This window comes from Pteropus vampyrus, unplaced genomic scaffold (genome assembly GCF_000151845.1).
Source record: "Pteropus vampyrus isolate Shadow unplaced genomic scaffold, Pvam_2.0 Scaffold78, whole genome shotgun sequence".
Lineage (NCBI taxonomy): Eukaryota > Metazoa > Chordata > Mammalia > Chiroptera > Pteropodidae > Pteropus > Pteropus vampyrus.
Window position 1 is genome coordinate 603,029 of NW_011888859.1, and position 12,556 is coordinate 615,584.

General features: G+C 39.7%; 1 protein-coding gene across 1 annotated transcript in view; it reads left to right on the forward strand.

The window, feature by feature from the left end:
• The window catches only part of PLEKHG1 (pleckstrin homology and RhoGEF domain containing G1), a 93,993-nt gene that overhangs the window by 8,540 nt on the left and 72,897 nt on the right, over positions 1-12,556 (forward strand). Inside the window, exon 2 of the mRNA XM_011362687.2 lies at positions 166-671. Coding sequence (XP_011360989.2) covers positions 166-671 — 506 coding nt within the window. The remainder of the gene's footprint in view (positions 1-165; positions 672-12,556) is intronic.

A 12,556-nucleotide genomic window follows, 5' to 3' on the forward strand; every position in this document is an offset into this window, starting at 1 on the left:
TTGCAACTCACCCTACCTCGGGTATCTTTCCATTTCTATATCTAACTCGTTACATACGTTTGGGCTGGGTTTTGACCTTTAAACCTTCAGCTTGATGTAATTTACAATACTTGCTTACCTTGTCTATATTGTCCTTTTTCTTTTTCTTTTTTTTAATGTGTATAGATGTGCGCCAGTTGCGTCTTGAAGTGCCATCAGCTGTAACTGAAGTTCCAGCTCCCGGGACCACCGCCAGGCATCCCCACTCCCAAGGACCGAAGACCATGGAACTCTCTGACAGCGACCGCCCAGTCAGCTTCGGCTCCACGTCATCCTCTGCCTCTTCCAGGGACAGCCACGGGTCCTTCGGCAGCAGGATGACCTTAGTATCAAATAGCCACTTGGGTTTGTTTCACCAGGATAAGGAAGCAGGGGCCATAAAACTGGAGCTGATTCCAGCCAGGCCATTTTCCAGCAGCGAGCTGCCGAGGGACAGCCCAGCCGGGCAACAGAGCACAGATGAGGGTGACGAAAGGCAGCTCCGGGCCCAGCGGAGAGTGGAGGCAAATGGGGCCACCAAAACGAGTGTAGAATCGGCCACTAGCCCCAAGCTCCTCTATGTGGATAGAGTTGTTCAGGAAATTCTAGAGACCGAAAGGACTTACGTGCAAGATTTAAAAAGCATCGTAGAGGTAAGGCAAACTTTTTTTTAAATTTGTCATGTGGGATAAATATGCTTGCAAACTAAAGAACAAAGCCAGGTGTCAGGGATGCACTGTCTCCTAAGACGCAGAAGTAATGTGAACGTTTAAAACAGATCAGAAGGAAGTACGACAAACCCTATGGCTGTACTCATTGTTAAAATCTTCTTAATATTTGCATTAACAAATTGATTAAGCGTTAGGAGCAAGAATAATAATACCCATACGTTCACCAGTATGTCGTGTGAAGAAATCCTACACCAAAGATCTGAGTGCCTGGCAGATAGTGGAGCAGACAGAGGATGGAGTTGTCAGATGTATCCAGATAGGGTCCCATTAGGCTATCTTCACTTTAATCAGAACTGTCAACTGGTGTCTGGGAGCTTCCAAGACTACTGATACCTGTGTCCCACCTCCAGAGACTCTAATTTGATGAGTCTGGGGTGTGGCCTGGGTGGTGGAATTGTGAAAGATCTCAGGTGATTCTAATGTGCAGACAAACTTGGGAAATACTGTTCTCTGTAATGGTTGGTTGGCATTTGGGGGAAGGTGGTGAAAGGTAGGCACAACCGGGCTTTGTCTTGTCTTGGAATTTTTGTTCACTTTTATAGTAAACAAGTTTGCATAAATTATTGGACTGTGCAAATTGAGTTCAGCTTATGTGCCAGATTATGTACTCTGGAAATTCAATTATTAATTTGACTTTGATTTATAGGTAGGTTTTTAAGGATAAAGTAAGAATTATCAGGGTAGGTCAGATGTTAACTCATTCTCAAGTAATGTGAAAAATATTAATATTTCAAAGGCAAATGTATCTATTATAAAGGTATGCTCACTTTGCTGCCTAGTAATATGCCAAATTCTTTCATCTGTTAGTGCCTACTTCCTATTTGAGACTTTTAATCCAAAATAGGTTTCAGAATATAGTAGAATATTTGCTGATGAGAACATTCTCCACTAAATACATACGTTCTTCTGGCTTTAGCAAAAAAATTCTAAGGCATGATTGCGTGTTGAGTTCCACAAACAATAGAAGCAGACATTGTCTACTAAAAATAGTTATGACATAACTTCCCAGTAAAAATAGAAAAATCAATTGATGCTCAACCAAACAATATGTGATACCAAATGTCGAATAAGCCAGGCCAATTGTTTTAATTTCAACAATGATGTCATTTGTACTTGAGAAGAAATACCTGTGAAACTGCCAAAACTTTTACAATCTCTCAGGAAATTTACGATTGTCAAGCTTTCTTTGGTCTCTCCTTTTTTTCCCTCCCTCTTTCTTTCTTGGAATCTTTTTCACCTAATCAAAACTTGCTATATTGAGGGGAGGACCCTTTCTTTACTGTACTGGGATTCCATGAACATTCTTGCTTTCTCCGAGGCTAGTTGATAAACCTGAATGAGGAAAAATAAGATAAGATATGAATGAAAGAAAGGAGATGAAGAGAGTAGAGTGTTCGCGTAAGTCGCCATGTCTACGTGTTCCAGATCGCAATCATTTTTCCCCCCGAATAAATCCTTTCTGGTGACAAGAAAAAAAAAAAAGAAGAAAAACAATCAAGAAAGAGTATTTGCTAAGGTTTCAGTAGAGGTTCTATTTCAGGCTGTCCAAATGTACTTGCTTTTTTTTTTCTTTATCCATGAATTAATCATGTTTTACATTAGGCATTGATGGACATTTTCTATAAAGGGCCAGATAGTAGATATGTTGGGCTTTCTGGGCCCTGAGGTCTCAGTCACAACTGCTCAGCTCTGCCATTGTAGCTGAAAAATCAGCCTTAGACACTATGTCAATGAATGGGTGTGGACATTCCAGTAAAACTTTAGGGACGGATATGACTGAACGGCCATAGTTTGCTGATTGCTTTATTACACAGTAAATTTGTGCCTATGTTTCACTGCCTGTAAAATGGGACTAATAAATAGTACCTACCTCACAGGATTATTATGAGAATTAGATTAGATATGAAAAGCTCTTACGACAGTGCCTGGCACATGGCAAGCAATAAATGGAAATTATCACCAGCCTCCTTTGAATTTGCTGATTGAGAGTAACTATACTATGTCTTACCTAGGGTCTTTCGGAAGAATAATCAGATTAGCCAATTCACTACATCAGAAATTTAATTAGGGAAAAAAATGTAAATGGGTGATGCCGACATTATTTTGAATTCAGTTGGATTATTTCTAATTAATCCTCTGAAAATCTGAGGTGACACATAGTTAGGGAGAGGAAAGGTGAAGAAGGGTGTTGGGAGGGAGGGTAGTTGGGGAAGAAAAGCCCCAACAGCACAAGGAGGTACCCAGGTGGGAAGAAGTAGATACCACTTTGTTCCAGAAGTCTCCAAAGACCTTGAGTCACCCACCGTTACCACCTAGACAGCGACAATCTCTTCAATCAGGGAATAGTCGTGGCTGTCCTTTCTTCACATACTTTTGCTATGTGACTGTCTCTGTTTTTCTAGATCACAATTTTAACAGAATGGTTAGACCCATCTTACCTGGTTCTTACCTTAATGAAGAGTAACCAATTACAGCAGGTCCTGGAATAATGTCCATTATTAGAGCATTGATGAGATGCCAGAGGAACTGCCCGCTCGTTTGTACCAGTTGGCCTTGGTACATTGGCTCAGTTAGTTATACATCGTTTCCATTTCCCGTGTCGTCACAGAACCTGTGACGACATTGCGTGAGGACTTACTGTATTTTCTCACTTGCGGCAACGCTACCCAGGAGAGACCGTTATAAAAGGTATTAATTTAAAATACAAAGTCCCAATTCCTTTAAAATCTGTTTTCCTTCATCCGTGTCTAACCTGTTTGTACAATTCTCTCGCTGACTCCTCCAATATCCTTGATTTTCTAAGTGCAGAATTTTAAATTGGGAAAAGGGCTGCTCATTAACAACCTCCTGTGATAAGCTCTCACCACACCTGCAAGGCAGAGCTGTTTGTTACTTGGGTCTTTCTCAGCAAGTATTATTTCTGGGCTGGGGTGAGGAGGGCAGTCTAATCATTTATAGTGATAACTGGTAAGTCACTTTTCATTTATGCAATAGCACAGTTTTGAACTTTCTGTGCTCTGCTTTATTGAATCCTGTCTAACTGAGATCCTTTTAATAGTCATTCTCAGTTTAACTAATTTCCCCTGTAAGTAGTACATTTTTTCTCTATACTATGTCCATACATAATCCTCACAGCTCAGGTTTAAATTTGGTTTTTAGGATTTATAAATAAGAACATTTTGGGGAAGGATCATGGATATAGACATTGACCGAAGAGACATTAACACAATGTGATTTGATATATTCAATATCATGAGAGGAGCTTACTTCTGAGAAGAGGTCTTTCTAACTTTATTTAGACAATAAAGTTCCCAGACGTTGGTTACATATGCAAAGCAGGTTGTATCCTTTTCCATATGTAGAGACATTGTATAAGCCCAAATACATAGGTATTTTTTCTTTCTCATGCCATTTAGGAGTTCAGAAATGACTTCTTAATGCTTTTTGAAAATTTAACTAAAAAATGTTATCGTTCTTATTTCTATTACTCTTCATTCCTTGCATTACTGCCCAGACACTTCTCTCTGGGCCTCCTGCTCCCTCCTCCATAGTGGCTGCTCCATCTTGTGCTCCTTTGCCCGATATCCAAGTCATTTGCTTTTGCCCACTTGATATTTGAGAGAGAGAGAGGGGAAGAGAGAGAGAGAGAGAGAGAGGGAGAGAGAGAGGTGAGGTCTTGACTGTCACCCCTACTCAAAGGAATAATGGAGCTGTTATTTCCATTTCTCTATATGGCTCCTAATAATAGTCTCAAACAAAATGAGATAATAAATAGAAATCACATTTTTAAAGTTAAAAGTTAAATAGCCAATGATACAATTTTGGAAGAGAAAAAAAAAATGTCTGGAGAGAAATTCATAGTTGGAAAGTAGAAAATGAGGGTCTCTTTCATTTCACTGTGACCTCGGATTGACTGAGCAGGGACTCTCGTGGGTAGAGTGGGTTTCTTTAATCTTTCTAAATGATCTATCAAAGAGCCTTTGAGTGCCTCAGAAGCTTTGGCCCTGGATATAGTTCATGGCCCGTTTTAACCTTTTAGGAAAGTTTTTAAATAGTTCATAATGTTACATAATGTTGTGTAATTGGAAGTTACATCCCTACTACAAAATGTCATCTTTGAACTATAAGAGATGTTAAATTAAATCATCATCTCTGGGAGTGTTGAGGACATGTGTATTATGAAAAAAGTGGGTAGAATATTGTGTAACATCTGTGTATTTTTTTCCATCATGTTCTAGAGAACTAAAATCCTTTTCAAGTACCTTTATCCATACAGTGTGTTAAAAAAGCTAAGAAATGAGTATTATTAAAATTTAAACATTTTAAAAGCCAAAGCCTTAAACATAGTTTTGTTGACAGCATTCAGCATTGTTCAAAAGCTGTAGAATGAGAATGGTGATCTCTGACCCCTACCCACCTCTCATTTCTCTTTGCTTATCTCATGATAGTACACACAGTGTCAGGGTAGGTGGATACTTTTCACACACTTAGGGACATGAAACACATTGAAAACTATTCTGCTCATTGCCAGAGCTTAGAGAAGGGGCTGCTCTTGGTACTAGCGGCATCCAATTCATCGGAAGGAGAACTCTCCTCCACTTGGGAAGCAAGCCTTCTCCCATATTTGTGCAGAAAGAAAAAGAAAACCCAGGGACCAGACCTGAGGAGTCTGTGCCATGACTGGACCATTAACTCTGCTTCGAGACTTAGCTCATGAAGTGACTAAGACTGGGGTAGAATGGAACCTGAGTTTGCTTTGTCCAGGGCCGCCCCTCCCTCAAGGACAACACTATTGATTTGAGGTGGTTTCTGATGAAGCCTGAATTCCTATTGATTGTGTTGGAGAGACAGAATCGTTGGGTGTGGGGAGGATCGTTGTGTCTCTGTCACTATTGCCCTGAGTGATAAAGGACCGATTCCACATGGGCCTTCCCCCTTGACCAGCCATAACTGCTTAGGACGCTTGACAAGAGGAGAAAGGTCTTCTCCCAAGGGAGAAGGCCGTTGAGAATTGGTGAACTGTCATAGATGTTATTTATCTTGGTACTTGCAGATGTCCTCACTCAATACTTTCCCTCTGGTTTAAATAATGTTTATTATACTGACACTTTTTATAAGGTTTGTAGACACTAGCATTCTTGAATCCTAAGGGAAATATGTGTTCAGCGCTAGAGTGTAGGGCTTGGCAGGGATTGTCTTTAATGAAGGCTTGTTATGTGGGTGGATTTAATAGAGAACTTGCACTGTAGTACTTGGCACAATTTAATGCGCTTTTTCTTTTACATGGCATATGAGCGCTTTTATGTGAATGTCTCTATTCGTTTTTCCCTCCGAGGGCTTTTATCATAAAAGTGAATGAGATCTTTCTTAAAACCATTTAAGACCTATGATCGTTTAGAAGCAGGCCTGTTAGATAGTTTTCTGAATATGCAGAAAGTAGTCCTTAAATAGCACCTCTAATCACTGTATATAATCCCCAAGTTTCAGTGACTATTCGTTTTCATGTTTCTTTATTATTATTGTTATTGTTATTATTATCATCACACCCCCTTCCTCCCTATGCTACCTCTATGTCATCTCTCGCCACCCAACAGTGACAAAAACTGAAAACCACAGTGATTAAGAGTGTCACTCTCTTCTACCCGTTGCCATCTAACATGGGAGGAAGGACAGGAACCCTTTTACCTCTCTCCATTCCTAATGGGTTTTCCCATCTAGAATCTTCTGTTAATGCCTTCTGATTCATTGCTAATGAGCAACAAAAACAGTTCGCAGTGAGCAAAATTTAAAAGCAAAGTGCATTGAGGTTTGCAGAGTTGCTATGCAAAAGTAGCTGCTGGCTGCTCAGGAGAATCCGTGTGTATTTAATCACTAATGCCAGTTTAGGTTACTCAGTTACAGAAAAAATCTTTACAGCCAAATCTTAATTTATGACCAGACTTTGAGTCAAAACTTAGGAAAGTTATTTAAAATACCCATCCTGGTCAGACTCTCCTGCAAGCATGGTAGACAGTGTGACCAGTGTGACACTTTAAGCTTTGTGACTGTTCTCATCACCTCATGGATTCCAACAGCTGTAAATTTTACTACTGTGTAGATACCACTACTAAATTTTCTAGAAATATGTCTTAATAACAACAAAAGCATGAAAAGATAATAATATTAGCAACAAGTAATATTTGAGTACTTATCATATATCAGGCACTGGATTAGTACTTCCGTCCTCACTCACATCCCCATCGTGTGGGTACGATTATAATCTTCCTGTTTTAGCACAAGAATATCGGATGTACAAAGGATAAAGGAACTTGTCCTAGATCCCGGAAGTTGCTAGCGGTAGAGCTGGAACTGGAACCCACGTGTCACTCAATGACCACTCCTTCCGCCACTAGTCCACACTGTTGTCACGAATCTCCTGTCAGAATCTGGCAGAGGGGTCAAGGTTTTCGGCCATCTTCCTCAGCTCTCTAGAGCAGGGTTTGCACCAACAGCACCATAGTCATTTTGGAATGGATGGTTCTCGGTGTGGGGCATAGTCATGTGCACTGTGGAATGTTTAGCAGAAAACTTGGCCTCCACCCACTGGATGCCATTAGAACCACCACCTCCCCTGCTTATGGCAACCAATAATGTCTCTAGACATTGCCACATATCCGCTGGGGGACAGAATTGCCTCTGGTTGAGACCGAGTGTTCTAGAGATTTGGAATACATAGTGTATAAGGGTAGGCCAAGCCACAGTAACAAACAGACCCCCCACATTTAGTGGTTTAATACAACGGAAGTTCATTTCTTGCTCCTGTCACAGTCATGTGTGTGTGTTCAGGTTAGCAGGAGCGGCACGCCTCCACGTAGTCATCAGGAACCCAAGCCAATGAGGCTGTCATCTTCAGCACACGGCTTCCAAGGTTGCTGTGTTCTGTACCATTTCAGTCCACAAATGTGGAGGTCCAACTGTGTGTATGCATCGATCTGCACCATTTTACATAGGGAACTTGAGCATCTGCAGAGTTTGGTATCCACAGAGGGTCCTGAAACCAATCTCCCTCGGATACCAAGGGACGAGTGCTATAAAGCTTTCAGAGAGTCAGAAGTTACACATGGATTCACAACTGTGTGGGGGTTGGTACCCATAATCCCTGTGTTGTTCAAGATTCAGCTGTATGTTTTCAACCTTTACCTGTGGAACAGTTTTCAAATTACTCAAAACTTTACAGCCATAGGGTGATGTTCATTAATTCATATAATAGTTATGGATGCAGTGACATTTCTCAGTTCTGCCCAAGAAATACTGAATCTCAGGTAGTGAAAAGATCTCCTTTGAGTTCCCACAATCCTGACTTGTGACTTACTTCTTGAAACTTGGGGCCAGGACAACTAGTCAAGGTCAGTCTAAGGATGTCCGGGAGTTAGTGGCCCTGAGTCAGGATTCAGAGGGAGTTCTTTCTGGGCTGCAAGAATTCAAGATCTGAGACAGTTTATAGGTAGAGGTCGTTTTTAACACACCTGTCAAATGTCTGTCTCAAGGAAGAGAGAAAAGCTGTATGAGTTTCGAAGTACCTACAGTTGGTTCTGCTATAATGTTACATGACATATATGTTCCTAAAAGTCACTCACTGTACAAAATCACATGAGTGGAGGGGAATAGGGCTTGTAGGAAAACTGGGTGCTGAGCACAACACTCAAAAACATCATTGATGACATTAAAAAAAGATAGGAATCTAAAAACTGGAAGCAGTTTTATTTATGTTAAAGGATTAAGAAATACATATATACTATAGTAAATATGACACTTCACCATGAAAAAACTTGAACTTTCTTGTGGAAGCCACCTGGTTCCCACACCTGCCACTCTCTACTTGAGAAGAAGAGAACATCCCAAAGGAGCAAGAGGAAAAATGGAAGAAAAAAGACCCATAAAGAGGAGAAAGAACAGAGAACAGAGGGAGAGGAATGTAACACAGGCTAAGAGAAGAGAGAAAAAAATTCGAGAGGAAGCCATCTGCAGGGTTGCAGTTTATGAGTTATTATGAAACAGGGTTACCTGCCGTCAACACCAAGTTGCTTCACCTGACGTGAATAGGCGTGGCTCATAATGCACGCAGGTGGACTGAGGTAGTCTGTAGGCGTTTGAGGGGTATGTGTGCTTTGTATTTCTGTGCTGAGCTGTGAAATTTGGGTGCAGTTCTCCGCGTTCATCTCGTGTTTCTTGTGGATGAAATCCTGCCCGAAAGCAAAGGCGAAACTGAGAAATTTGAATTAAGTTCAAATCAATCCCTAATGTAGTAATCGTGTGGGAACAAATTTATGTTTTCAAAACAAATGTGATAGAACTGATTGTACATATTCTTTGCAGTGTTATGACCCATTATGAATCGGTCTCACCACCCCCTCAGCCCTTTGCTCAGACTGGAAAACCAAAACACGCTATACCAGTTGTCAACGCACATGGTCTTCCATAGACCGATAAAGACTATGACAGATATCCTTAGCGCATTTCTTATTTCTACCTTATAAGAAAAAATGGTTTAAAAGAATTCCAAGTTTTCTTAACAGTTTGAGTTTATTTATATTTTTGAACACCTACCCTAATCTTGGACCAGCAAATGTGATTACCTGTAAATACAAATAGTTAGATTTTTTTTTTTTCACTGAAAGGATTTGCACAATTTGGTCAAATATTCTTGCACAAACTATAGCATTTGGTATCTTTGAAACTCAGTACAACAAGGAGATTTAAGAGGCAAATATTAGTGAGTTTCTGGTGTTAAAATTGGAATAATTTCTTTCCACCTACACTTACAGATTCAGTTAGGCAGTGTATTAAAGGATCAACTTACCACAAAATGGGAGAAAAAAGGAAAATAGAAACTGTACTTTTCAGATGTAACTGAGTACATTCATTTCTTTTGAGTGATCAAAAATTTGCAAAAATGCCTCCAACTAGAACATCCCTTCCCGTTCTAGTAGGCCTTCTTTTAAGGCAACATTTTGCTTTTTAATGAAAAGGCATTTTGAAAACTTAAGTTAACTCTGGCGACTGAGTAGCCATTATTACTGGTCTGCTAAAGATCAGCTAATGTATTTCAAAGACTGCCTGTGGGCAGAATTCTGTTGAAGATTTGCTAAAACAGGTCCTGTTCAGTAGGTTAAAATGATACTGCTTTTGGGTGTGTGCCATCTTGACTATTCAATTATACTGAGTGGGTAGAAAATTATAGAATTCAAAAAATTATGATCTAAACAAACCAACCTTCAAGTTGGGAGAATTTTCCCATCACCAGAAATTTCTTCCAAAGAGTAGATGTTGCTTGCACCTTGTGAAACTAATCACATAAAAGAATTTACCTAGGTAAATTCTGACCTAACGTCATTCGCCTAGGTAAATTCGAGCCTAATGTCAGTATGTGTGAGTCAAAGCAACTCTATAACCCACAGAAAAGGAAGAAGCAGCATGGCCTGATGTATGGCTTATCACTCTACATACTCAGGAGTTAACTGTTTTCTGATCATTCATGTTTTCAATTTCTCTTCTGCTCACCAAGACTACTTTGCCATTTATGGGGATAGCGTAGTTCTGTATAGCAGCTTGCATGGAATTTTTAAAATCTCTTTTAATTGTAGTAAAATATACATAACATTGATCATTTTAACCATTTTTAAGCATATTGTTCAATGACATTCAGTACATTTAAATTGTCCCACAACTATCACCACCATCCATCCCAAATTTTTCTATCACCCCAAACTGAATCTCTGTACCCAGTAAACAATAACTCTTTATCTCCCTCTCCCCAGCCTCAGGCAACCTTCTTTTCTTTCAAAATAAATAAATAAATAAATAAATAAAAATTATGGCAGAATACATATAACATAAATTTTACCATTTTAATCATTTTTAAGTATACAATACAGTTGCCACAGTATTTTCACAATGTACGACCAATCTTCAGAATTCTCTTCATCTGCAAAGCTGAAATTCTCTGTCTATTAAATGATAATTCCCCTTCTCCCCTCCTTCTACTAACTACCATTCTACTTTCTGTTTCTGTGAATTTGACTGCTTTAGATACCTCATATACCTTCTACGTGGAATCATACAGCGTTTGTCCTTTTGTGACTGGCTTATTTCTTCAGTATAATGTCTTCAAGTTTCACCCATGTTGTAGCATGTGCCAGAATTTTCTTCCTTTTTAAGGTTTAATAATATTCTATTGTATGCATATATCACATTTTGTTTATCCATTCCTCTTTTGATGGACACGTAGGTTGCTTCCAGTTTCACAGAATTTTTGATTAGATAGAACCACAACAAATTTTAGAACTGGAAAGTCACTCAACGAGGTCTAACCAATTATAGATTCTGAAAGGGTGAGGTATGTTGGCTAAGTGTTCTATTCCTCACATTCAGCACTGTATCTGACCCTTAATAGGCTATCAGGAAATGTTCGCCGAATGAATTATTTTGTCCATTTTTATAGATGAGGAAATGGTTATTCAGAGAGCCGAGTGATTTTTCCAGCTGAATGCAAATCCTAGTTCTGTCATTGGCTGCCTTTGACATTGAACAGTGACTTAACTTCTATAACGTGTGATTTCTTTATCTTAAAATGAAAGAGATATTATCTACCTCCTGGGGCTTAGGGGAGTTGAATGAGGTGACGCCCATTAAGTGCTTAAGCACAGACCTGGCATAGACCAGGCACAGTGGGAACACTCACTGTTCAAGCCTACAGGGAAGTATTGGCAGTGCCAAGACCGTATCCAGGTCTTGTCTACCATCCATTTCATCTAGAAACAACTAGAGAAAACAAGATGCGTGAATTGGTAATAATTTATCACCAATGAATAATGTTAATGTCCATTTATTAACATTATTCATTGGTAATCAATGTACCAACTAAGAAGGGCCCTCATACATTCTCGTTGATAAAATTTTCTGGAAACACATAACTTTTATTGCCCAGTTTTCTACATCTCAGCCATTGACAAAGACAAAATGGACATGGACATGTGTGAAGGGGAGATCTTGTCACTTCTCCATCTAACCACCACATCATTGAGACGAAACCATAGCGGTGGTACAGAGGACAAGTGGGGATACTCAGGGACACTTCCTTAGCAACTTCTTGAGACAAGTCTAAAGCAGCCTGTGAAACTGCCCTTTCATCCCCTAGCATGGATGTAAGTAGCCTGGTGAGGGTGAGAATTGCCTCCTGCAACACCAGAGAGTCTGGACTAGTCTGCTGAGGTCATTAATAGACCACGGAATGCTCGGGGACCCCTTCTGCGAACCTCTGTTCTGAACTAGAAGCTGGCTCTGAAGCTCCAGATCCTATTTGAAAAGGAATAAGGTAGTTTACTGATAATACGTGTACATTTACTTAATATTCAAAATTATCTAGAATGTTGAAAAACTGGTTTGGGTATGAAAATCTGCGAGGAGAAAATCCCTACTTCAAAAATAGGAAAAACTAAAACATCGTAAAGATCCCTTCTGAGAAACATGCAATTAGCTGGTCATCAGCTAGATTCATACCAGAGATAGAGAGTAAATGCTCATAAACAGGTTCAAAGGGGCTATTAGTTATCACCTAAACAGTCTAGTTAGGAAAAGCAACTAAAAAAGAGATTTTTTTTTTTTTTTTAAAGCAAAGTCTGCATGTGATTATTACCTAGGGGCTTTACAATTCCAGTCACCTAAGCTACCCCCTGGACTAAAGAAATCAGAATTTTGGGGGGCGGCATCAGTTTTTCTTAAAGCTCTCCAGAGTCCAATAGGCAATCAACAATGAGGTCCATAGTCTT